The sequence below is a fragment of the Leptonychotes weddellii genome, chromosome 10, assembly GCF_054177405.1.
Source record: "Leptonychotes weddellii isolate Sample4059 chromosome 10, ASM5417740v2, whole genome shotgun sequence".
Taxonomy (NCBI): domain Eukaryota; kingdom Metazoa; phylum Chordata; class Mammalia; order Carnivora; family Phocidae; genus Leptonychotes; species Leptonychotes weddellii.
Window position 1 is genome coordinate 39,255,109 of NC_138378.1, and position 27,232 is coordinate 39,282,340.

Sequence of the window (27,232 nt, forward strand, 5' to 3'; positions counted from 1 at the left end):
GCTTCTGACGGTCTGATGGCATGCTGTTTGTTGCTCTGGGTGCTGGTTAAGTGGGTCTGCTAGCTTTTCGAAAGTTCATCAGGCTGTTTATGTGTCATTTCTGTATTTTTCCATATATACATTATACTTCAATAAAAAGCTGACTTAAGAGCCAGGAATGTGTATCTGCTCTTGTCAATCAGTGACAATCCTCTTTCCACTTTAAGAGTGACATCATTTTTCCCATTCTCCACTGGTAGTCAACCACTTAGTTGCCCCACACAATCTGGCTTTCCCCCCAGGTATCTGTAACTCCTGTCTTACTATACGAATTCGTTCTATATAACAGTCACTACCTTTGGGAGAATTGTACAGGGACAAAAGTCAAGCCCCTGGCCCTTTGGGGAGATGTAAGGGGACAGAATTCACTGGATTGCAAAAGCTGAAGCTAGCTGTATTGGGGCTGCATATGCTTAAGCCACCAGATTTTGCCACTTAAAAAAAAAAATTCTGGTTCCCTATGAGCTCATCCTGTCTGCAGAATGAATAAATGGGTTTAATATTTTGTCATTTAAATATAGACAGTCAGCAAAATATGACTTTCCCTTCTGGACCTCGATGCTGACCAGTGATCAAGGCACTTGGGTCGGCATGCCTGCTCAGACCTCAGGAGAACAGCGGGAAGACCGGGGCTGGGGCCTGGGCACGAGAACTCGACACACACCCGGGTTCAGTAGCTGAGAGAACGTCTTTCTACCCCCAGCTCTTTGCTCCTGCACTGCCTCGAAGTTGCAGAGAGAGGGCTTCCAGAAGTGGAAACATTTTTAAATAAATCTTTTAACTTTTCGCCTGTGGATACAGCTGCGTTGACACAAAGCCACGTTTGAGGCATGATGTCTCGGAAGCCTGGCACCACGGAGTGTTTTTCTCCTGGGACCCAGAATGGCTGGCTTTTAAGAGTAGTCCTGTGTTCAGTTTTATCAATGTGGTGCTTGAACTGGGCCTTCAGCTGACCTCCAAAAGGAAATAGTTCTAAAAGGAAGAATTTTAAGTCTGCCAAGAGTCAGATAATGGCACAGCAGAGAAAAAAGCAAGGGTTTTGTGTGTTTTTTATTAAAATACAAGTCTCTTAATGCCTTGAAACAGCAGCCTCTAGAAAATGCGCAGCTTAATATATCAGGCTAGAAATTATAGCTTTAAAGACCAAAATTTTTCCTCTTTGTTGATTTATTGGAAAGAAACAAGTTCTTTCCTCCTGAACCTCCTCCTACCTTTATTTTTGGTTTTATACAAGTGACTGTTCTCCTTAAAGTAAATTTCAGAGCACTCTGAAAAAGTCCCTGCTGTGTTCATAGCCTCGTGCCTGAAGAGCTTTTAGCCTGGACGCCCTGCAAAAATGTGCCTTGAGCACAAAGGCCATTAACATTTGGCTAATTCTGTATGATCAGCTTCTTTCCCACCTGCACATCCTTCTTTTTTCCCAAAGCGTAATCTATTTTTTTAAAAAGATTTTATTTATTTGAGAGAGAGAGAGAGCACTAGAGAGAGAGAGAGTAAGCATGAGGGAGAGGGAGGAGCAGACTCCCCGCTGAGCAGGGAGCCCGATGCAGGACTCAACCCCAGGACCCTGGGATCATGACCTGAGGCAAAGGCAGACGCTTAACCGACTGAGCCACCCAGGGGCCCCCCAAAGGGTAATCTAGTGAGGACCCTGGAAGATGAAGGGGTGGGTTTGTTCACTGTGTCAGCACATCAGGCATGGCTCAGTGGAGGCTGTCGTTTCTCCTCAGGGTGATCGTTCCTAAGGAGAAACACTGTGTATCTGCCTCATCGGTGTGGACTCTGCCTGGATGCTAGACAGGGGACAAAAGCCAACATTGCAAATCACTTCAGGGAACACGTGATGTAGAGTTCTCACAAACCAGTTGGCCATGATGGTCACCTTACTTTCTGTTTGTAGCAGCCCCATGAATAAGTGGAGCTGCAAGGAACAGCTGAGGCCTGGGGACCCTGAATTCAGGGTCACGTATCACCCAGCACGTGCCTCTGGTGCGGTATGTCTGGTTCCAGGAAGGTCTCCGAGGGTGCACACCGGGGTTCGAAATGGCTGGCGGAAGAGGGTCTGCCTGCACTGCAGTCTGACCCTGCGCTCCAGGCCTGCTGGGAACCAGGACAGTGAGAGTTGAGAGTGAAGCAAGGAGGGCAAAGCAAAAGCTCAGAGCAGATGAGATGAAAGTGAGGAAGGAAGCCAGATGGTGTGGGGCTGATACTGGGCCACACAGGGTCCAGCCCCAGAGGGAGGAAGGATTTGCAGTTTCAGTAGTTCTAGACACAGGCGAAGTTGGAGCCAAGTAGAGAGGGAGAGGATTGGGGCAAGTTTCCAACCCCTGGGGAGGCCTGCTCAGGTGCCAGAGACCCAGAGGGACAACGAACCCCAGGCTCCCGAGAGTTCCGGGGTGGGGTGACTGCATGTAGTTGGTGGACACTGGCAGCTGCAATGTGAATGGCTGGGATGGTGGGTTAGTGAGCTATCATCTCAATAATGCTGCTTAACAAAGCACCCCTGGACTCGGAGGTGAACAACCACAAGGATTTCTTTCTTGCTCTCACGTCTGCAGGTGGGCTGGAGCTCAGCTGATTTGGGCTGGGCTCAGAGGGGCTTGTCTTCAAGCCATGCTTTGGGTCAGGTCTTCTCCATTTGTCTCTCATCCTCCTGGACTTTCTGGGATGTGTTCTTATAGCCGTGGCAGAGGCACTGGAATGCAAACCCAACTGCATGCCTGCTCTGAAAGCCAGGGCTCACATCACTGATTCTGTTGGCCAAGGCAGGTTACACCACCAAGCCCAACATCAAGGGGTCACAGAAATAGACTCTGCCTCTGCTGAAGGGAACTGCAGTCATGTAACAAAGGGTGTGGGTAGAGAGAGGGGTAAAGAATTAGAGGTGGGTTACATGATCAAATCGATGTTTTTTCCTGCTTGTTTACTTTTTTTTTTTAAAGATTTTATTTTAAGTCATCTCTCCACCCAGCATGGGGCTTGAACTCATGACCCTGAGATCAAGAGTCGCACACTCCATCAACTGAGCCAACCAGGCACCCCCAGCACATGTAGGTTTTGATCATTGCTCAGGATGAATCCCATGAATTAAACTCACGCAGCTTGTAATTAAGTCAGAATGCCAATTTATTGATTTGTGATGAGAAACCTAAATATGTTGTGGACTAGGTAACTCCTGTCGTCCACTCAGTGTATTCTTTTCTTGTAGGAGAGCTACTTAGAGCATCAAATCATCACTTCAGTTTTGCTTATAAACATGGGGACAGAGCAACGGGCATTGGTCAGGGAGCTTAATGGCTGGAGTTATCCAGGTCTGGTCTCCAGTGGAGACCTCCATCTCCACTACAGGAAAATTCTGCCAAAGGGGTACTTGGGCAGGTCACCCCCCTTTAGGTGGAGATGGTGCCAACTTACTTTTTTGCACTACTTTTTCTAACCTCTTCTCTGACCATTAATAACCTACATTCTTTCTTAGGTACAATGTAACTGACTCAACCATAGCTTTAGAGATGATAATAAAATTATTCCTCAGTGACTATCAGCTGATAACCATATTGAGAATTAACACATTTGCCAAGACTCCCCAGCCACTCAAGTACTGCTTAGGACAAGGTGCTTTACTTATTCATTAATAACTCTAAAATTGCAGTGGATATCTTAGAATCTTTATTGGCCACGAGGTCATGAGATGGTTCTCATTTCCTGTGCGTGTACAAACTTGTTTGTTATTCTTGAGTGCCTCATTGGATAGTGGTAGCCTCAACATTTCAGTCAACAAAGCATTGAAGGACCACTTGAAGAAATAAGAGTCTAGGTTGTTGTCTGAAAATCTCCCATTGACCCCTCTGCAAGATCAAGAAAATACCAGCATTAGATTTGCACATTTGATGTCAGAAACCGGGGAGAAAATCCGAGACAGTAACAGAGCACTCCTAAGAGATTGTGCACAAAAACGCTCTTGAAAGATTAGGCTCTGGATATGAAGGAGTTTTAGGGTTATATTAATCAACCTATTTGCTTATATTTTCCTTTTAATGTATACAGAAAATGATATTTGATAGCACTGTGTGTCTAAATAAAGCTTCTAGCTTTTAAAGGCTCTTTCAATAAGATTAAAATAAATTTGAAATGATTGGAAAGCATTGTGTCATGGTTTAATTGGCAATGTGTGTCCTACTAGATGGTATGTAAAATAATGGTGGTCTTAACTATCAATGGTGATTTGGATGCTGTCAAATTTGGTATTTTTCCACTGGAGCATTCTATGGGCCGGTCATCAAAAATGGAACTAGAACCATGAATGGAGTAACTCCAGACCTGCAGGATGGCTAATAATGAAGAAACAGGAAGAAAAACCACTCTAGCTTTTTAAAGCCTTCATGTTTACTGGAGTATTTTAGCACTATCTGTCCTCATTTTTTAAAAAAAATATTTTATTGGGGTATAATTTTCACACAGTAAAAATAAAATCTTAGATGGACAGCTCAGTAAACTTACAGAGCTCTGTAGCCTACCACCACTGTAGCCATCACTCAGATCAAGGTGTAGAGCATGTGTATCACCCCAGGTAGTCTGTCAATAACACTTCCAAATGCGATGGCCATTATTCAGATATTTGTCATCATGGATTCATTTTAGCTAATCTATGGTATAAAATACATACACTTTTGTGCCTGGCCCCTCTTTCTCAACATGTTTTTGAGATGCACCCATGTTATGATATATATCAATAATTTGTTCCTTTTAATTCCTGGGTATTTATCCATTATAAAATTATAAAAATGTACCACAATTTATTTATCCATTTTCTATTAATGGATATTTAAGTTGTTACTAGTTTGAGCTACTATGGAATGAAGTTGCCATGAATATTCCTGTACATATGTCTTTTTGTAGACACACGCACTCATTTATCCTGAAGTAGCATTCCTTGTGACAGGGTAGGCATAGATATCAGTAGACATTCAAGTTTTCCAAAGTAGTTAGACCAAATTTTACTCCAACTGGCAGTGTGTGAGAGTTCCAGTTGCCCCACATCCTTGCCAAAACTTGATGTGGCAGTCTTAAATTTTATCTGTTCAGCTGGTGACGTGGGTGCATCTCATTATAGTTGTGGTTGAGATTTTCCTGATGAATAACAATATTGAACACCTCTTTTTTTTTTTTTTTTTTTTTTGCTTTAGACTTGTATATTCTCTTTAGTGAAGGGCCCATTCATGTCTTTTGCTCCTTTTAAAAATTTCTTTCCTTTTCCTTATTGGTTTGCAAGTTTTAAAAAAAAATACCTTCTGACCATAAGTTCTTTATTAGATGTACGTACTTACACTATCTTTTCCCATCCTGTGGCTTGTCCATTCACTTTTTAATGATGTGTTTTGTTGAACAATGTTTCTAATTTTAATGAAATCTAATTTATCTTTTTTGCATTATATATCCTTTTAAAATGTTGTTGTTGTTGTCGTCAAGATAGTTCTTGCTTTTTATGTCTTGGTTAAGAAATCTTTGCCTTACTTCCCCGGTCTGATAACCCGTTTCCCCTGCCAGTTCAGTTGCATGCCAAAATTAATGTATTTTCTTGAGAATAGAAATTAGGTCAGGCTAAATCTGGGTGAAACAGGAAATGCCAGAGGTTAAGTTAGGAAGGTGAAATCAGCAGATGTGCAGAATAGATTGAAGCAGAAAGAGGCCCAACACAGTTAGCTTTTTGGTCCAAGGAAAGATGAATTCTAGAGGCTTTGTGGTTGGGAAAGCAGATAATTAACTGTGTTGCTGTCCAGCCCACATTGTATCTCTTCGAGTATTTTGAGAGTCTTGTCAGACTCCTTCATAAAATTAAACTCTTCAGTGTTCACAGCTTCTGATTTATTGCCTAGAAACACTAAAAAGTTGACCAATTTCATGTTTTAGGGACATGATGTTAATGTCTAGCAGCCATCATTTTTCTTCTAAGTGCTCAAAACCCATTATCTTAATAATCCTTTCTTGACCATATTCAGGAAATAAAACCTCCACTTAGAATAACATTTATCCATCCCAAATCCTCTCACTCTTCCCTCATTTTTTATAAGTTTTCCTAAAAAAGATTCATGTCAATAATTCCATGATCTCATCTATTTTCCTATGGTCCTGGGTAAATGTTTGGGTTTGCTTGTCATAATGAGACCCTGGCAGGTCCTGGACAGAATTGCCCAGGCAGAGGGGATGAGTGCCAGGTGGGAGTTGGCAGGAAACACAGGACATGGTAGGGAGAAGATGGGGCAGCTGTGAAGTCTGTGGGGGACAGAAATCTATGTCTCAAAGTAGGGTTGAGATCAGGTAGCAGCAGCTGAGTTGAGATCCCACCGCTCAGGAGATGAGCTCTGGAGGTCATGGTTCTGTGAGGCTTTCCTGGGAAGGGAGAATAGCTGCTCAGTGAGAACGTATCTCCCTGCCAGCCTATTCCAAGAGTTTTATCACTAGAATGTTGGGTCACCAGAAATGGAGCTGAGTTTCCTAAGTTCCTAGTAATTGGCAGGAACAAGATGGGAGTAGCCACTTAACATCTAAGAAGGTGAACTGGATGGGGCTGCAGAGATGTCCTTGGCTGTCCACCCTCAAGACAGGGTAGATGAGCATGGTGTAGTAGAAAGAGAGGACTGGTGGGAGTCGAACATACCTGGTTCTAATACTGGCTCTACTACCTATTAATTGTAGGACACGAGGCAGAATGATACTTCCATCCTAAGACTGACAAGAGGACCAAACAGGGTAGTATGTATAAAATGCTAATTTTCCCATTTTCCTCCTACTTCTTCCCTATGCTCCACCCAATGGATAGCTGTCAGTCCTTATCTTTCTTGCCCACTATGCAGCACTGGCTCACATGAACAGTCATAATATTTTGAAATAAAACCTTCCCTTGGCTCCCAGATAGAACCCCCTAGTCCATGACGCCAGCCACCATGTTGAATAAATCTGCTAGGGCTGCCATAACAAGATACCACAGGCTTAGGTGGTTTAAACAACAGAATTCATCTTCTCACATTTCTAGAGGCTGGAAGTCCAAGTTCAAGGTGCTGGCAGGATTGGATTTTTCTGAAGCGTCCCTCCTGAGTTTGCAGATGGCTGTTCTCTTGCTGCCTCCTTTTTTTTTTTTAAGATTTCATTTATTTATTTGATAGAGAGAGACACAGTGAGAGGGGGAACACAAGCAGGGGGAGTGGGAGAGGGAGAAGCAGGCTTCCCACTGAGCAGGGAGCCCGATGCGGGGCTCGATCCCAGGACCCTGGGATCATGACCTGAGCCGAAGGCAGATGCTTCACAACTGAGCCACCCAGGTACCCCTCCTCTTGCTGCCTCTTCACATGGTCTTTCCTCTATGTGAATGCATCCCTGGTGTCTCCCTGTATGCCCTAATCTCCTCTTCTTATAAGGTCAGATGCCTTAGGGACCAGCCTAACAGCCTCATCTTAACTCTTACCTCTTTAAAGGCCCTGTCTCCAAATACAGTCACATTCTGAGGTATGGGCTTTGGGGCTTCAATATACAAATTTTGAGGGACAAAATTCAGTCCATAGCTCATGTGTGTGCTGACAAAACCCACACTTGTTTCTCCAACATGTACCCCTCCCACCTTAAAAGCCAGATCCATTGATGTACCTGCCTCTAGATCTTTCCTCCTAGATGTCCTCCTGTCAACTCAAACCCAACAATTCCAAAATCCAATGCATTATCTTTTCCCTAAATCCTTCCCTTTCTTGCTAACTTATGGATTCATATAGGAGGAGCACTATCTCATATGAGTCTTACCAATTTGTTGAATCTATTTGAATAGGAAAAATCAAGAAGAGCAGCATGGATGTGCAAGGAGAGGGGTAGTATAAAATGTAGCATAGTTTAAGCATGTAGCCTCTGGGGTCCTCACTTATCTCTACCATTTGTTCCCTGTTAACTTGGAGAACATTATTTCACATTTTTATGCCCCATTTCAGGCTGATTAGTATGCCAACCTCTCCTGGTTGTTGTGAACATTAGATGAATCTGTGTACCCAGTCTGGTACCTTGGATCTTATCTCTCCCGTTCATACCAGCCTGACTTCTGGCCCCTGGCATTTGCATCTCTGCCAAAAGAGAGCAGGAGCAGCTCTCAACCAATGACTGATGAGTGTTGGTGTATAAATACCCCAGCTCCCTCACCCTTTCAGATGGGATCACTCTAAGGCTTATGTTTGATGCTGTTTGCCAGAGTTTCTCTATGAAATTAAACTCCAGTGAAATTGGCATAAAAAGCATCCTCTCCTTCTGTGTCTCACTCCCCATTCACCTACCAGTATTTCCTGGGATTATCTGCCCTAGGAATTGCTTGCTCTGGAATCCCTGTCTCAGGGTTTGCTTCTGGGGGAACCCAAACTACGACAGTATGCTCTGGTCTGAATGTGTCCCCTCAAAAATTGTATGTATTGTATTGAAATCCTGATGCCCAAGGTGATGGTATTAGGAGGTGGGGCCTTTGGGAATTGCTGCGGTCATGAGAGTGGAGCCCTCATAAATGAGATTAGTGCTCTTATAAAAGAGACTCTGCAGTGCTCGCTTCAGCAACACATATACTAAAAGAGACTCTGCAGAGCTCCCTAACCCCTTCTTCTATGTGAGGATACAACAAGAAGTCTGCAACCAGGAGAGGGCCCTCACCCAACCATGCTGGCCGCCTGATCTAGCACTTCCAGCCTCCAGAACTGTAAGCAATAAACTTCTATTGTTTGTAATAGCTTGGCTCAGTGCCTAGCATCTAGCAAGTGCTCAGAACCATTGTTTCTGCCATTATCTAGTTGTTGTTCATCAGTAGGAAGCAAAGATGCCCCTGGGTGGGAAAGCAATCTTCTCCATGCTGCAGAGAGAAGCCCTGTGTGGCCATCATGAGGCTGTGAGAGCCCAGTTAATAATGGTCAGTTTATAACCTGTGTGTGTTCTTAGTGGGGGCTCTAATAGCCCCAAAGAGCCAAATGTTGTTGGGGGTGGGGAACAACAACAAATCTTGGTCTTTCTATGTATAAATCACAGATACCTATGACATATAAACAAATATACAGTATATTTGTATTATTAAAATTGAATGGGAGGATCATTAGGAGAAAAATGTCAAAAAAAGCTCCCCAGAGAGGAGCAATGACAACAAGGACAAGGGCCCTGCTGGTTTATAATAGGCAAAAAAGTTACTACTGACATTCCCCTGGCTTTCAACCATCCTGGGTGGCACTGTTTAGTTTGCAGGGTTCATGTCCTCTTTTCTGGAGTGGGGAGTTAACAGTTGAACTTGCATAAAGTTGTTTAGTTAGGTTTGCCCAGGGAGGCACCAGGCTTTTGGCAAAACATCCATCTGTGGTTAAGATTGTCCTGGTTCTTATTACAACCAGATTTGGTTACATTTCAAGAACCAGGAGAATTGGCTCTGAGGAATAAGACAACTGGTTCATCCAACATGGTGTGCTTTGAATCTTTCCTTCGGACTTCTGCAAAGCTTCTCCTCTTGGCTGACAGCACTGAATTTGGCAAGAAGAAAAAAGGACTGAATTCCTTTGTTCCAGCCCACATTTCTTTTGCCAAAGTATGATTATTAAAAAGTTTTAAAAATAAAGCTCTCCTACAGACATATAATGAGCCTGGCTTAAAGATTTATTTCACTCATTAGGAAGGCATCAGCAGGATGGTCAGGCTAGTTCAAAGTAGGATATAGAAGATGAATATGTATATATGATTCAGTTCAAAGCAAGACGGTTGAAATATGCTCATCTAACTTAGGTACAGAACTAGTTACCATTGTACAGGGCAATCAAACCATAATCTTTGGAGTTGTTCTTTACTGGACAAATGTAATTTGTGAATTATATTTGCATGATTGTATCTGGATGTTTTGGGCAGTTTTTCTTAAATTATCATCCAGACTCACCTTGACATTTTCTTACCAGTCTCTATGGTCTACAAAATTTTAACAAGCTTTAGTTCTTCTATTTTCCTTTTCAGTATCTGAAAGGCCACCTGAAAAATTTGAATTAACTTGTCCCTTTTACATCAAAGGCACCTGGGGGCCAAGTGCATTCAATGGTTTCCTGTGTTTACAACACCTTTATATGCCTAGGCATCTGCCTATTTCCATGGTGTAAATACTCCAGCCATGGGGAATTTCCATCTACGAATGTGATGTCATTGAAGGCAGAGTTGAGAAGAAATGTATACAATCACTTTTGTGGGCCAGGATTTTCAAGTTCCAGCACATCAATGAGTGTGTGTTCTGACATACATTTCATGGATTGTGGTCATGGTATTCAAATTACTTTCCAACAATGTAGAATTATGGTCACTCAGTAAGTATTTCTGAAGAGCCTGAAAGATCCGCTCATCCGATGGTCCTGAAACTATAATCTCTGGAACCCTAATAATATTCATTGGGGATGCTTCACAGGTTACACAAACTTTAATTCAAATTTATATTTTTAAAAATACAATGGAAGAATACACATACATACACATGTAGCAAACATATAAAGAAATATGTGGGACTGGTGAACACCAAGGGTAGAATTTTTGTAACTTCCTGAGATAGAAAAGAGGATATGATGGTGAGGAATTCACAGGGGTTGTGAGTACAGAGGTGTGCGATACTATCTTTAAACTTTGTTGTATATCTTTTTAAAAAGATTTACTTATTTTAGAGAGAGCGAGCGAGCGTGTGCTTGTGCAAGGATGGGGGAGGGGCAGAGAGAGAGGGAGAGAGAAACTCTGCGCTGAGCGTGGAACCCAATGTAGGGCTCAGTCTCACAACCCTGAGATTAGAACCTGAGCTGAAACTAAGAGTCGGATTCTTAACCAGCTACATCACCTAGGCACCCTAAACTTTGTTGTATATCTTAAATACCATGTAACAAATTCACAAGACATGTACCCACAAATACATTTTATATCAAATTTCAAACCTCTAAAACCACTGTCAAATTTGCTACCAGACGAAACTTATTTTGTACAAGTGGTGGAATAAAGCTTTCTCTTGCCTTCTCTGTTTAATTACACATTTTCCAATGTTGCATGGGGAGCTTTAATGGTCAAAACATTAAATTGTCACTGAGAATCTTGTTTTATTTTATTTCGTATAATGAGAGAGTGGAATGTATTTTTAAATTTTGAAACAATTTCATACTATTTAAAATAGATTTATTTATTTATTTTAGAGAGAGCGAGAGAGAGAGTACATGCATGCCAGTATGCTGAGCTGGGCTACTGAAGTGCCAGGGGCAGAGGCAGAGGGAGAGAATCTCACGCAGACTCTGTGCTGAGCAGGGCACCTGATGCAGGGCTCGATCTCAGGACCCTGAGATCATGACCTGAGCTGAAATTAAGAGTGGGATGCTTAACCAACTGAGCCACTCAGGCGTCTTGAAACAATTTCATACTGAATAAATGTTGCAAATAGTACAAAGAAACAAGTATTCCATTTATTTATCCAGATTAGTAAATTGTCAACATATTACCACATTTATTTTGTCATTCTCTCTCTCTCCCCTACACACACACACACACACACACACCTTTTTCTAAATGATTTAAGAGGAAATTGCATGCATCATGTCTCAGTACTACTTCATACTTCAGTGTTTACTTCTTAAGAACAAGGACATATTCTTATGTCACCACAGTACAGTTGTCAAATTCAGGACATTTAACATTGATGTAATCCTCTTATCTAAATTTACGGTCCAAGGGTGCCTGGGTGGCTCAGTCAGTTAAGCGACTGCCTTCAGCTCAGGTCATGATCCTAGAGTCCTGGGATCGAGTTCCGCATCGGGGTCCCTGCTTAGCAGGGAGTCTGCTTCTCCCTCTGACCCTCCCTCCTCTCATGCTCTCTCTCTCAAATAAATAAATAAAATCTTTAATCTATGGTCCATATTACAGTTTCCCCAATTATCTCAATAATGCCATTTATAGCAATTTTACTCTTTAGACTCAGGATCATGCACTGTATTTAGTTGTCATTTCTTTTTAGAGCTTTTCCATCTGAAATGGATCCTCAGCCTTTCTTTGTCTTTTTTCTTAAAGATTTTATTTATTTAGTTGAGAGAGAGAGTGTGTGTGTGTGAGAGTGAGAGAGAGAGCACAAGCATGGGGAACTGCAGAGGGAGAGGGAGAAGCAGGCTCCCCACTGAGCAGAGAACTGGACACAGGACTTGATCCCAGGACCTTGGGATCATGACTTGAGCTGAAGGCAGTTGCTCAACTGACTGAGCCACCCAGGCGCCCCAGCCTTTCTTTGTCTTTTGGGACCTTGACATTTTTTGAGTTCAGGCCCATTGTTTTTGTAGAGTGACCCTCGGTCTGGCACATCTGCTGTTCCTCACAGGTGGATTCAGGCCATGTGCTCTTGGTGGGAATGCTACAAAAGTAATCCGCATCCTCCCCAGCGCCCGATTTCAGGAGGCACATGTGGTGGGAGACTGCTGGCTGGCGAAGGTGCTGTCCTCCAGGTTTCTCTTCAGTGGGAGATTTTTGAGAGCCATGATTTGACTACAGATGAAGGATGAGTCCAGGGGGTCTTATTTAGACTTTCCTGGACCGTGGCTCCACAGTTGCTCTGAAAATGTCAGCCAGCTGGGTGAGCCAGCCTGCTTTCTAAGCTGGGCAGCATTTTTGTGGCCCCGGGAAAGGGCAGCATCAGCAGCCTGCTGTGGCGGGGGCTGCAAAAGCCATCATGTCTACATGTCTGGTTTGCGGCACCCTGGTGCTCAAAGAGCTGAACTCAGTTTTACGACAGGAGCCTGCACCAAGCGGGGCCTCCAGGACGGTTGCTCAGTGTGGTTGTTCCCCTGTTTGGTGATGTCATATGTGTGCAGTGCGGCTTTTCTGAGGTTTCCCTACTTTCCCGTGCACAGTAAAGACAGTCTCTTCTCTGAGCCAGGGCTACCGAAGTGCCAGGCCACAGACTGTGCATGGCCTGACCCAGGCTGGGACAGTGGCCTCTCACAGAAAAACAGAACTTAGAAATTAGAACTTAGGCACTTTTCACATATTGGCTCATTTACAGCTTTCTCAGTGGTTCCATGTGGCTTGAATAACAGGGTCATTTTCTTTTTTTCAGAGTCAAATACTCTTAACTAATTAAGATATCTTTTATTGAATAACATTTTATTTTAGTGAATTACTTCCTGTCCAGAGCCGTTTTAAGTTCCAGCACAGATTCACTCAGGAACTCATTCCACAGATTTTCACGGGGCCAAGGGAGCATGATGGCGCAGGCAGGGCGATGTTACAAGCTTGTCCATGTTTTATTAGGTATGCCCGGCACCCTCTAAATGTTAGGGGCCACACAGGGCCAGTGGGTGGTAAATAGAAACATGGAATTATAATGTCATGAGAGGCTGTTCGAGGGGCTGTGATGCCCAGAGAAGGGAAGGCTTTGTGGTGGGGGCCCCAGGGAAAGTTGCTTGGAGGAGGCCATCCTCGGGCTGAGTCTTGAGAGGTCGAGAGCATTTGCCAGGTGGTGAGGGGAGCATTCTAAACAGAGAGACTTTTACTGATTTGAAGGTGTGGCAGATGAGGGTGGCCTCATGGAGGGTCAGAAATGGGAATAAAGGTTTGAGTCAGGTTGGGGAAGACCCTGTGGTATACGCTACATCAAAGAGCTTGGACTTCATGTCCTAAAGCTCAGGGTTGGTGTCTCATCTCAATTATGAGATTTTGCATTTCAGAGCAAGCAGGGTTTCTCAAACTTGAGGGAAGGGTTTCTGGGAAAGAAGACCCTCACTCACCCTTCTGAGGGACCTGACCTGTCTCTGGATGTGTAGATGTGGGGCTCTGAAGACTGGAGCTGCTACTGTCTTGTCACCGAGGGCCACACTGGGCATGGCCAGCCCTGACCCCAGGAAGGCTGAACTGGGAGACAGAAGAAAGCCAGGGAAACAGGGCCTCATGGAAATCATGGAGCCACTGGTCTGGCCCATGCCTCGTGACACGTAGACTTCAGCATGTCCTTTAATCACTCGTATTGCTTGGTGAGTTTTAAGTTTTCATTTTGAAATGATGCCAAACTTCCCAAAAACAGTTGTAAGAAGAGTTCAGAGAACTCCGGCTTACCATTTATGCAGATCTGCTGATCGGTCCCTGTTTGCCCCTTCAGCTGTACCAGTTGAGAGCACATTGTAGACTTCACATCCTGTTACCACTTACTACTTCCATATGCTGTTTTTAATAACAGGGGTGTTCTCTTCATTCCCCCAGTCCTATCGTCCAAGACTGAGGCTTAGCCATTGATTGGAACTACAGATACTAATTTTTAAATGTTGTCAGTAACATCCTCTGTAGCATGTTTATTTCTCCAAAGATCATGTGTTTTTCAGAGGTTCGGGCGTTTTTAATCTGGAATGATTTTTCAGTCTTTCTTTGACTTTCATGACTTTGATCTTTGTGTGGAATGTGGGTTTTTATCTAATGTCCCTCAGTTGGGGGTGGTATATGCTGTTTCCTTGTGATTGGATTCAGGTTCCACAGCCCCTGTTGGAATGCACTATAACTGAGATTGTATTCTTGGGGCATCACATTAGGAGGAAAGGAGCATCTGTCCACCCTCACTGGGGATCTTAACTTTGATCACCTGGTGGAAGTCTAATGTAGTTTCTCCACTGTAGAGTTACTATCATTTCTTATGCAATTAATGAGTGGTCTGGAAGGAGACGTTACCGTTTATTTTTAAGCCAATTTGAATTGGATTTTCTGTTACTTACAACATAAAAGCTCCTCACTGATTCAAGGGCCTATTTATGTTGTGGGATTAATTGCTGATGACCATGGGGAAACAAGCAAGGGATTATGATGAGAAGAATAGGAGTTTCTTAAAAGCTTTAATTGTGGGTCAGGTGGGAGCAGAGCTGGACTAAAGTGCATGAGTATTTTGTGAGGATGAATCGAAGTCTTTGAATTTATTTTGGAAAAAAAAAAGATTTTCTGTTGATACAAATCATATCCTCTGTAACAAGTCTTTCAATTGTGGAAAATTTGCAACAATTTGAAAATAAGTCTTTTATTTCATTTTTTTCATTACTCTAAACTGGATAATGTTAGTTATACTCACAAAGGATAGTGGTTATTTACAGGGACATACAAACTTTATTCAAAATATGTGTACGTATTTTTTTCTGGGTTTCATATTGGCAAAAACGTTTCCATTAGTTGTAAATTCAGTACCAATGGAACAGGATTCCTAAGAGAAGTAGTGAACCAGACTCTGAAATAAGAATTTCGGTATAGGCCATTTCCTGGGAGGCGATCTCAGGGAACACCAGTAGAAAAGAAGGGACAGGAGAGGAGTGAGGGGAAGGGAAGCAGTCATTAAAGTGTGTTAGTAAAGCAAGTGTGTGCGTGTGCGTGCACATGTGTGTGTGTTGTGTGCGTGTGTGTTTGCATCCATTCATGATTGTCCGTGATTGTCTTGGTGTGGGTGCTCCCCAGAAATAGACCCTGAGATAAGGATTTAAGTGCAAACAGGTTTTTGGAATTTGGAGGGGATGCTGTTGGCAAGTTTGAAAGTGAGAAGAAAGGCAGCCACTAACTGGTTGGTTACCAAGCCGGTGCCCACTGGGGTACCTGAAGCCCAATCTCATGAGATACCCTGGGAAACAGTGTAGAGCATGCACATCACAGCTCTCCCACCTGAGAGATGAGGGAGCTGGGTCAAGGTGAGGCAAGTCACTGTCGCTCACGAGCAGCAGTGAGGGCACCATGCATGGTGTGGCTTCAGCATCTTCCCTGCCCGGGGTTGCCAGCTGGTCGAGTTGGGACAGTGTGACCGGGAGTGACAGCATGCAATGTCACCTGGGAAAGTACTCCGCCAGGATTGGCTGATGCTTGTCAGGAATGTTCCCTGTCTCCACCCATGTGGGATCTCTGAGATCTCTCTTCTGGAGAGGACAGTGCCAATCTACACACACTCACTACTGAGATTAGAAAATTGGGCTGGACACAGATCAAAAAGGGACCCTGAATACCTACCCAGGGAATATGGATATTCAATTCTAAAAACTGGCTTGCAAGCAGGGAAGCAGGATGCTGGGAAAGGACCGTCCCTTTGGTGTGGAATGTTCCTGCGGCACGGAAAGGAGCAGACAGACAGCGGGGGCGCACAGACATTAGGGAGCTGCTGAAACCATTAAGGTTGCTGCGGCCCAAGGTCTGAGTGCTTGCGGAGAAGGGGAAGGAAGATGACAGCCGCTTCAATGAGAAGACTCTGCAGAACTGGGCCCTGATTGATGTGTGGAGTCAAGCGAGGTTTCAAGCCTGGGGCCCTCATTAGCAGAAGGGCGCGGGGACTTGAGAGGAACGGAATGTTAAGTGGAAAGTCAGCATTCAACATGCAGAGCTGCATTTCAGAGAAAGAAACCAAAAATGAGTGCTTCTTTTTGTACTTTTTTGTAGACAGGTATTTCTGAGTTCAGAAAAGCAGGTAGGAAAGCAGGAAGAGGACTAGGCTAAGACTGGGTTTTGTTTCACTTTGCTTTTTTTCTAAATTGGAACCAGACAAAATAGATAGTTGCAATCTAGAAATAATGCACACGTCTGCCAACTGAATGACTTGACTTCTGTCTGCTCTCCTTGTATACCTCGATGAACTAATAAAGGGGATAGAAAATAATCAGAAACAGGGAGCAGGAAGGAGAAGGAAACACTCAAGCCCTAACTGAGAAAAGAAAGCCTTTGGCTTGTGGAGAAAGCCGTGGTTAAAATAGAAGCTTCCGGCTGGAGGGGAGCCTCACATTTGTACATAAAAGTGCCATGTAACGTGCGATGTCATAACAGGCAGGAAATGGAGATATATGGCTAAGCCCTTTGTAAATCAAAGTGCCATGTGCCACTGGGTCTCTGTTCCCGTAGTCGTGGGCGTTAGCTCTGTTATATCCTGTCCCCACCATTTGGGTGAGGCCAGTGAAGACTGTGAGTGGGGATAGTTTGGCTCCGCATTGAAGCAGACATAAACTACCTCTCCTGGCTTTCACAAAAACACTTTCAGCCTTATAGAGAAGAGCAAGAGGGTAAGGTCTTCAGGGAGATAAAAGCATTAACCTCTTGTCTTCCCTTTGGCTGGAGACCTATTACAGCCACCCAAAGAGAAGGAGGCCTTGTTTTGCCAAGATAATCAGCTTTGGGGTGATTCTCTGGCTTGTCCAGTTTCCTATTATCTGCAGTAACTCGAGGTCAGTAGAAGCTGATTGTAGAAGGTCATAATATATCCCCAGGCCCAAAACAAGTGTGCATTTGGGGGCTTGATCTCAGACACAAGGCTGAAGTATTTTTCAATGCTTACTGAGTGTGTATTGACCTCCAAGATGACGATGCTGGCAGGGGAAAGGCAGCTGGTTTAGGACTGAGACAGGATTGGAGAAGGACTCCAAGATGGTAGACCCATAGTGAGGGGCTATCATGTTCTAGAATAGCCAAAGGAAAGAGAAGGTGGAGAAAGGAGTATCATAGCCAGGATGCTTTTAAGGAGAGAGCATGACCTCTTAAAGCGGAATTACGAGCTAGAAAGGAGTTAGGAAGCCTTCGGGCCTTTGAATGCAAGCCTGTCCCTCTTCCGCAAGTGCCACCAGGTATAACTAGGGCCACTTGGGACTGAGCCCTACCCTTCTGCAAACCAAGCTCAGGTGAGCGTGGGGGAAGACCCAACCATTAGTGGAACCTGTGTCTGTTCTCTCGTGGACCCCAATATGATCCAATCCGCCCTGAGACATGGGCAAGAGAGGCCTCTGTCCTGAGCTATACACTTTGTTTCACTCTGGCTTCATCACTCCCCATGGGAGGAGAAGTCCACTGCGTCAAGGCTTATGCCAGCCTGGAGCCTACATTTCCCTGCCCTCTGGCTCCAGATGCACAGCACTCTGGAATCCCTGCCCACGTGCTCCAAGCCTGGTGGCACAGTCTGCAAGGGCTGGAAGTTTGGGGGAGGGAATTCAAGATGGATGGGAAGGCTGGGGTGTCCACAGAGCTTTCAGAAGAAAAGGGTGACAAACCATGGGGTAGGTTCAGGTTACGGATTGTCCACATGTCCCCACATTCAGCATAGAACCCTGAAGAGTCTGAAAATTTTAAATTGAAGCCCGACCTTGCAAGTCCTTATAAAGGTACATCTGTCTTGGTAGGAGAATAGAATGCATTTTATTTAACAGTATGTAGTCTTGATGGATAATTTTTAAAAATTCAGACATGAAGTATGTTAGCCTCCATTTGTCTTCTTGCCCCAGGCCCTGCAAATATTCATGCCCACCTAGCATCCCCTTGGGAGGCATGAGAGCCCAGACAAGGTCAATGGCTCAGGGCCTCCACTATCCACTAAGGCTATCCATCCATGGGCTTGTTTAATCCTGCATCCTTTGCTCTTCTTTTTCCAGAAGTCTGACTCCAAGGTCATCATGATGACCCAAAGCAGTCTTCCTCAGGTGTGAGTTTGTGCTCACCTTCAAATACTCCCAATGGAAAAGGGGTGATCCAGCTGCTTCCCCACCCCTCGGCCTCCATACTAACCATGCCTGCCATAATCATGGGTCAGACACCTGCACAAAGGATAGGATTTGGGTCAACCATAGGGAGGAAAACCCTATGCTTCAAAGAGAATATGCAGAGCCTAGCAGAAACTACTTGGTAGTTTGGTAGTAATATGAAATTGGATTTGTGAAATGCCCCAATCATATGTACTTGTCTCTCTCAGCAAAAGACATGAATGCAAATGGTCAGCCAAGAGAGACTAAAACATGCCTGAACTGCCAAGGCACAATTTTAGACACAAAACCACCTCCTTGGTGATGGCAGCAGATATCATCGAGAGCCTTACCATGAGAGCTTATGTGAGTTTCCATGATTCTTTTGTAGATTCATGAAATATTAATTATTTTGGAGAATAGGTGTTTTTTTTTTAAAGATTTTATTTATTTATTTGACAGAGTGAGATACAGCAGGAAAGAGAGCACAAGCAGGGGGAGCAGGAGAGGGAGAAGCAGACTCCCCCTGAGCAGGGAGCCCAATGCGGGGCTCGATCCCAGGACCCTGGGATCATGACCTGAGCTGAAGGCAGACGCTTAACGACTGAGCCACCCAGGCGCCCCAAGAATAGCTGTTTCTTTATGCATTATCCTTGATAATTTCTGGATTCTGGCTGTGACATGGTATTAATCATCTACTATGGATAGAGGGTATCATGGTATTTTGTTATTTTGATATTGGATGTTGTGCTTCTGCTGACCATCCCACATGGAATCTGCTGGCTCAGAAGAAGGGTATTCTTCAGAGGAGACTGGCCACTTAAGAGCAAGGATGGGAATTTTAAGGCTCTAATCCCCATACACATGGGTGCAGGTACATGCACAAACACACAAAGAAGTCTATTTGCTCAGCCAGCTATATTTCATTGGGAGGTTTGCATCTGTTCTGTTCAATTTTTTGTTTGTTTTGTGGTCTCCAGTGAAGATGTAGTTGTGGACACATACCTGGAGACTCTAGAATTCTGATTTGTGCAAAAACGAAAGAGCCGAGAAACATGATTGGGTAGGGAATTGCAGAGGACAAAGTGGGTCTGTATGTGATAGAAAAGAAGGGCCTTCAGATCACAGATTCTGTAGGAAAAATCCAACAACAGACAGAACATGTGGATTGCCTAAACCAACATCCTTGTGCTTCAAAGTAGTATAAAGAAGGATTTTTCCAGCATGTCATGTGGATTGATGCATGGTATTTGAGCTTATCTTGTCATTCTTGAAGTTATAGTTCTTCCTATCATCTTATGCTCTTGACAGAGCCATTCCTTAAAAACCCTTCCTTTCAGCCTCGATGACTTCTTTGTAAAATTTCATGCACTTACTTATCCAAGAAACATTTGCTGACCATATATATGCCAGGCACTGTGTCAAGTATTAGAGATACTACACGGAATAAGGCAGATGGGATCTCCAATGTCTGATTGGCTAAAGGAAGATCTTTTCTTCTCCTCTTCTTCAACCTGTAAAGAAACAGAACCCACTAAGTCTAAAATAACAGATTAAACATCAGGTTTTCCTGATGGGACCACTCAACTTGGTTGAGATGATAGCCAGACATATTTCATGTCTTACCAGGAACAGATAATGTGGTTTCATTTCAGTCTAGAGATCTAGTTTCTTACTTTGCTCTCTTTTATTACCTCAGTGTACAAGGAATCAAATAAAAGCAACCTCTTCAGAGAACTTGGGGTTTAGAATGGGTGAAGGAGTCATTTCTCCTTGCTCAGTAGAGCTGATTGTTAGACTTTTATCAATTTTGCAAATTTGTTGATGTCCTGTTCATAGCTTAAAATTGGCCTTGTTGAGAGTATTTACCCCACAAAATAGGCAAATGCTAAAATTGGGGGCTTTTAATCCCCAGAAAGCAGTAACAGCATTTTCTAGCACATACCTGATTGAAGAGGCAGGTAGGTATCCTAATGGTGAAGTGGAAAGTTTGGAAAGACATCAACATGTACAGGATCCAAATGAAGGAAAAAGAAGCAGATCAGTACATGAAATTCTAGGCAATATGTGACCCAGGGGCTATTTTAGTCTATAGGGATGATATCCTTCTTTTTGTCCTTTAGAGGTGGTTGTCATGACATTTTAATCTAGGACTATTTTATTTTATTATGGCAGGAACACTTAACATGAGACCTATTTTCTTTTTTTTTTTTTAAAGGTTTTATTTATTTATTTAAGAGAGAGAGAATGAGAGACAGAGAGCATGAGAGGGAGGAGGGTCAGAGGGAGAAGCAGACTCCCCGCCGAGCAGGGAGCCCGATGCGGGACTCGATCCCGGGACTCCAGGATCATGACCTGAGCCGAAGGCAGACGCTTAACCATCTGAGCCACCCAGGCGCCCCGAGACCTATTTTCTTAAAGAGGACATTTTTATGTAACCCTTTAGACTGTGTGTCTATTCTTTACTCTTCAGTCCACTAATGGCAGAGGCCGTGAATAAACAAAGCAAATTAGAAGAATAAAGAACTTTGAGTTTGGAACTACAGTAGTCTATTGCTGAGCAACAGAATATTCCGCGAGTTCTGAGAATTGCTTCCACTTTTCTCACTGATTATCTAAGAAATACAAAGTATCCAGTACTGTAGCCAATACATAATGAAATAGATGAAGCTGCACTGACCATCATTTGTGATAGATCCAAATCTGACTGATGAATTGCATTTGTTTGGAATTTTTGAAAATGAAATAAACCTTGGTCTGAGAGATATTATACAAGGAGAAAACTTTATAAGAGTTTAAACTATGTAAGTCCTATTTGTTATTTTCTAAAAATGTGCAGACTCATTGAATAATCTTGCAAAATGTATATTCAAAATTTAACCCAGGAAAATTGGAACTTGATAGAAATAATGAAAAAAATTACCACCACCTTACGGGGCAGGAACGTTAAGCAATAGATTTTCATGAAGACAGAATTCTGTTTGCTCAATCACATCTGGTGTAAAGTTTACAAGGAACAGAATTAATCCCTAAAAACCATTTTCCTTAAAATTAAAATAAAATGTGTGGAAAAGTAAAGACTCCCAACCCCCTACCTCACACCATACACAAAAATTAATTTGAGGTGGATCATAGATCCATGAATAAAAACTAAGACTATAAATCTTTGGAATGAAACAGAATATTTACTAGCTTTAAATTCTTATATCAGAAAAGAAGAAAGGTACAAAATTAAAAAGAACTGAAGAAAGCTTTAAACAGTTTAACTGTACTATGTAAGAAATTGACCAAGGACTTAAGATGGCTGAATGGAGTGTGCTCCAGAAAATATTTTCTCCATGAAAATGATCAATAATGGTATAATTCCAATGGAAATATTTGTGCTTGTTAAGCATTGAGTTAAAATTTCCTTGACGACACAAAGACTAGATTAAAATAACAGGATAAAAACATCTTTACAACAACCCACAACTCTGTCTCAAGATTAGAAAAGCTGAATCCATTCCATTTCATTCAACTCAGGAACTTAAATTTAAAAAAAGAGAGAGGTGGAGCGCCTGGGTGGCTCAGTCGGTTAGGCGTCCAACTCTTGATTTCGGCTCAGGTCATGATCTCAGGGTGGTGAGATAGAGCCCCACGCCAGGCTCCACTCTTGGCATGGGGCCTGCTTGCGATTCTCTCTCTCCCTCTGTCCACCCCCTCATAAATAAATAAATAAATAAGGTAAACAGACGGCAAAGCTTCCTTTCACCTGTGGGATTTTGATATAAGAAGTAGAAATGTGCCTTCTGTTTGTTCTTTTCAGCCCCAAATTGAAGCATCTTCCCTTAGATGGTTCAAAGGCTTCCCTGTCCTGTGTTCATCTAACTGGCAAGTTCTGCTCTGGTTTGACAGGACTTTTTATTTATCAGTGTGTACTTTACTTTATTCCAAGATGTTTGACTTAAATATTTGATAAGATGATGAAAAACATTTTTTTAAAGTTATACCTGCTTCCGAGAACTCATGGTTATCTTTCTGAAGCTATTCTGGTCAAAGCATATTTGATGGAAAGGAATATAAATCCACCCAAACTACTTGAGAAAAGGGAACATTTATTGGCAAGATATAAGATGTGTTGAACCTTGGCACTGCCAGGCCTGGTGGGAACTATAAGGCCAATGGCCTGAGGTCAAGACTGAGTTGCACATGTGCATTCTCCCTTCCTGGCCCACTGTGTACTGGTAGCCCTTCGTATCTGCTCACTCAGGATATATGCTCATCATAAATTGAGCTGGCATATGGCTCCAAATCCAGTGTTTAAGCATAAGCACCTACCCTGTGACACTCAGCTCAAAATCTTGAATGGAAAATTCTACTTCATCTGAGAACAGCCAATGAAATATCAGCGTGGGTCAGTTGTAATATGACTGGTCCGATCAGCTGAGGGGATGGGGTGGGCAGAATCACTCACATTGCTTATCAGGCAAACATGGGCAGGGCAGGTGCTCTACAAGGGGTGTGGGTGGGTCAGGCAGGGCATGTGAGTGAGGGGAGCAGATCCACGGGCACTGGAGAACCAGAAGAGCTTATATTCCATCTAAAGAGAACACTCAGAGTCGGCCAGTTGTGGCCATGCTGGAATGATAGCTCAGTGTGACCAGAGAAGCTACATATCTACATTTTATGCAAAAAATGTCCTGATTTTTAAAAAGTGGCCATTGTAGCAGCCACTGTCAAGCCCTTCCCATATCCCTTGAGTACTTAACATTTCCATGCAGGCTGGCCTGATTTCCAACTGCCAACTTTGCCTAAGGTCTCTCTTTGGCCACTAGAGCCCATTCTACCCACACTAGGGTCATGGTGGAAATACTGGTGAATTAAGGCTTCCTGAGGGCAGCTTTCAACCAGTGACTGGGGGCAGTTGGACATTTCCTCAGCTCCCTTGTCGCTCAGTTGAGACTACTCTGAGGTATGGTCTATACTGGCTTCCAGAGTTCTCCAGAAGAGTTGAAGTCCAGTTGCCCAGTGGCTACGTGCTTGGTCTTGTACTTTGTATTGGCTGCTCTTCTTCCCCAGATCACTTCCCCTCCCCAACTAGTGTTTCTTGAAGGTACCTCCAATAAATTACTTGGACATGAATTGTTGACTTAGGGTCTCTGGAGACCATTCATTCAAACTTTTTTTTAAAGTGTATTACTTAATCTGTTCTATCTTCAGTGTAGACTCAATTCAAGAGCTGCTAGGTTATAAACCTCCAATTAAAATTAACTACCTACACAAAATTAACCACCATACACTTTTTACCATCATGGCCAGAGAGCCTTAGAAAAGAAAGTTCTAAACTCAGGTGCTCACAGGTTGGCAAATAAACCCTGAGGAAGACCTAGAGTGTATGGCTCCCTGTCTATGGCCCCCTTTGGGTTAAGAGCCACTGTGGCTTATGAGGCTTCCTCATTGTGTACGTGAAGTCACTGCACAGATGTGCAGTGTGTGTTACCACTTACCACGTAGAGCTTTTCAAGTGAGGAGGTTGAAAAGACACATACTTTTGAAATGCCGAAAGAGAGCGGCCTGGGAGGTAGGCACTCCCTCTCCCTTCTCAGCCCTGTTCCAGGTGGGCAGAGTGTACCAGCATTGAGGACTGAGCCATGCTCAAGAGAAGCACTCATTCAAGGGAGGAATAGGGATCTCTTCAGGGATATGGAAGAAGGGGAAGCAGGAAGCTAATTCTTGAATGGTCCAAGATGAGGGCATTGGGTGGAAGGTGAGAGAGGCAGTTTCCCACCCAAGAAAAGCAGGAATTTCTTGCCAGTTGAGCTGCCCACCTTTGCCCAAGGTGGCATGCATTGCCGTTGGTGAAATCCACACTTTGGCCACGTGGGCACCAGCAAAGCTAATGCAGCATGGATATAGCGAGAGTCTCCGTGAGGCACCAGTTTTCCAAGGATGGAAGGGGTAGACCGCCAGTGGAATTAGCCCCATTGTCAGGCCAGTCTTATGAGTGGCAGAAATGCTCCTTGCTGAAAAAAAAGAAAAAATTATTTTATGATCCTTGGTTAGTTTGGGGAAAATTGAGGTACTGAACATTGTTCCCAGTTCTATTTAAAAACACAGTTACTAGGGGCACCTGGTTGGCTCAGTCGGTGAAGAGTCCAACTCTTGATTTTGGCTCAGGTCATGATCTCAGGGTCATGAGATTGAGCCCCACATTGGGCTCTGCACTCAGAGGGGAGTCTGCTTGAGATTCTCTCTGTCCCTCTCCCTCTGCCCTACCCCACCCCCCACGCTTGTGCTCGCTCTCTCTCTCAAAAAATAAATAAATCTTTAAAAAAATGAAATAAAGAATAAAAACACAGTTATTAGTAAGAGGACTGGGAGTACAGCTTTTTGCTTCTGATTTATTCCCACAATTTGGTTTCTTTTTTCAATGAAATAAATTCATAATCTTAAAACTGTTTTAGAAAAAGTTTGACTATCAACTGAGGGAAAAGCAGTGCTGGACAGTGATACAAAATGCTTAAAGAAAAACATTTTTAAAAATTCACATAATTTGAAAAAAAAAATTCATGTAATTTGAATTGTTAACCCAGAGCCTGGAATAAAGCTTTTTCTGTCCAGCTTATAAAATCCCTGGTAATACAAAGATAATTATGGAAATATTCAGAGACCTTCCCTGGATCCAGACACAGAGCCACCCCACTAGCTTTCACCTCTTAGTAACGGTGAAAAGCATTCAAAAGACAGACCTGCTGTCGTCAGAGTGACATAAGGAACTGGGCAAAACAGGTGATGTACATTTCTCGGGATTGGCCTTGACCTGACAGATTCCCAGGGGTGAGTCACTTTCTCCTTCTTCAGTCAGTTTGGCTGTAAAATAATTATAATAACGAGATCTTGTTTACTAAGAGCTGAAGTCCACTTTGCCTCGTCTCATTTGGCTGCTAGGAGGGAGAAGAAAGGTAGTGATTAGAAGGCTTTTGTGGCCAACTGTCAACGGCAGCTCGGCGTTGAGAACCCATGCCTTGAAGAGGCGAAGGCTCTTGTAAATCGGACTTGTGAGTTGTGGGTGCCAGTGTAAGTCCCTCTGCTTCTCCTGTGGGTCTGCACTTGTGACCTGAGGCAAATAAGTAGGAAGGGTAGTTGGACTAAATAAACGGAGGGGGGACGAGGAGGGCAGGGGAGGAAGGAGGCTACACCCTGGACCCTCCTGTCTTGCCAAGATCTGGCCCGTGGCCAAGGAGAGCAAAAGCGGCCAGAGTGCCAGTGGCTCAACCCAGCCCCATTGGTCAGTGACCTGGAAGCTAGGCACTTGGTGTCCCTCTCCCTGTGCCCAGCCTGCAGCCAGGGTCTGGGCGGTGGTGCCTCCGTGCCCGTCCTCAGTGGCTCGCAGTAGAATGCACTGGACAGCCAGCCTGGAGCCCTGCCAGACCACTCAGTGAGTCCTCTACGCTGAAAATTCAGGATGGACCTTCACCTCAGCAGTGGCTCTTGGGGCACATGAAAAGCCACAGCTAGGTTTACTCTCAAGTGGCAGAGGCTGGTGTTTCTGAGAGAGAGGAATATTCACTTCCTGCCTTTGTCCTTTAGCTGACTGGAGCAACCCGCTTCGTTTACATTCCTTCAGTGGTGTTATTGAAAAGGCTTGGCAGCTTCAAAATGTTTGCAGTGTCCCATTAGGGCTTTTTTTTTTCCTCCCACTATTTTTTTTTTTTTTTTTGCTAGCTTTTAGCTAGCATCTAGAAAGATCCACTGGATGGACGTGATGGGCTCATTTTTCAAGAATCCACTTTACCCTTCAGGGAATCCAGGAAAGGAGCAAGCTCCCAACATATAAATCTGGAGGAATTTTACAACCTCTCAAACTACTGCATCTTTTTTTGTTTCTCTGTCTAGCCTGTTACTGGGGGGGTTTTAGGACTGAACTGCTGGTGTAACCCCTTGGGGTAAGGAGGGGTGGGGAACCATGAATGGAACGAAGTTGTCCTTTTAAGTTAGATTAAAATTTCTGTCCATATTGAGTTAAGGTGTTAGAGGTTATGGTTTGGGAAGGGAACTATTGCTACAACAGGAAGGACCTTAGGCCAGAACTTCTCTTGGGCCCTAAGAACTGAATTTTTTAAAATGAAGATAATCAATGATGTGCTGTCCACTTGGATTTCCTTCAGTGGGAAGGACCCGCTGTTGTGCTTGCCCACCTGCTCTTATCACCTGCTGTCATCTCCCTCCTGGAGCAGCCTTTTGAAGAAGGAGGGAGGTGACCTGCATTTGTTGGAGAAATGTGATAGGTCTGTCTGCCCCGTGCACACGGAATCCAAACCGGCTGTTTCACTGAGGACCGCTGGAGTTTGAAGCACATGCAGGCGATTTTCAGGCAGCTAATTAAACTGGTAAACTTCTGGAATCCAAACCGCTCCGTTGCTATAGGCAAAATTCCCTGCCTGTCATGGCTCATCAGAAGGGGTTTGTCTGTGGAAATCTTCTGAACGGAACAGAGAGACTTAGGTCTGGCTGAGGAATGAAGTCTTGGCTCTTACCAGAAAGCTCTTTAACTGCTGTACGATGTCACATCCCTCACTGAGAAAACGTCTGAAAGGAAAAGAATTTTAGGCTTGGTTTCAAGAAATGTTCTTTTTTTTTTTTTTTTTTTTAATGTGTGTAGTTCTGCATCGAAACAGTTAATCATTTGCTCCCCAAGGTTATGGTGTGGCTCCCATTCCCCTCTT

The 27,232-nt window shown here is 43.7% G+C and overlaps 1 protein-coding gene across 3 annotated transcripts in view; it reads left to right on the forward strand.

The window, feature by feature from the left end:
• The window catches only part of RIN2 (Ras and Rab interactor 2), a 216,369-nt gene that overhangs the window by 78,145 nt on the left and 110,992 nt on the right, over window positions 1-27,232 (forward strand). Inside the window, exon 1 of one of the 3 annotated variants that reach the window (XM_081831952.1) lies at window positions 14,013-14,054. The exons of the other annotated variants lie outside the window; for them this stretch is intronic. Within the exon in view, the coding sequence (XP_081688078.1) occupies window positions 14,028-14,054 (27 nt within the window). The 5' untranslated portion in view covers window positions 14,013-14,027. Of the gene's footprint in view, window positions 1-14,012; window positions 14,055-27,232 lie in introns of those variants that run through there. 3 annotated transcript variants of the gene reach the window in all.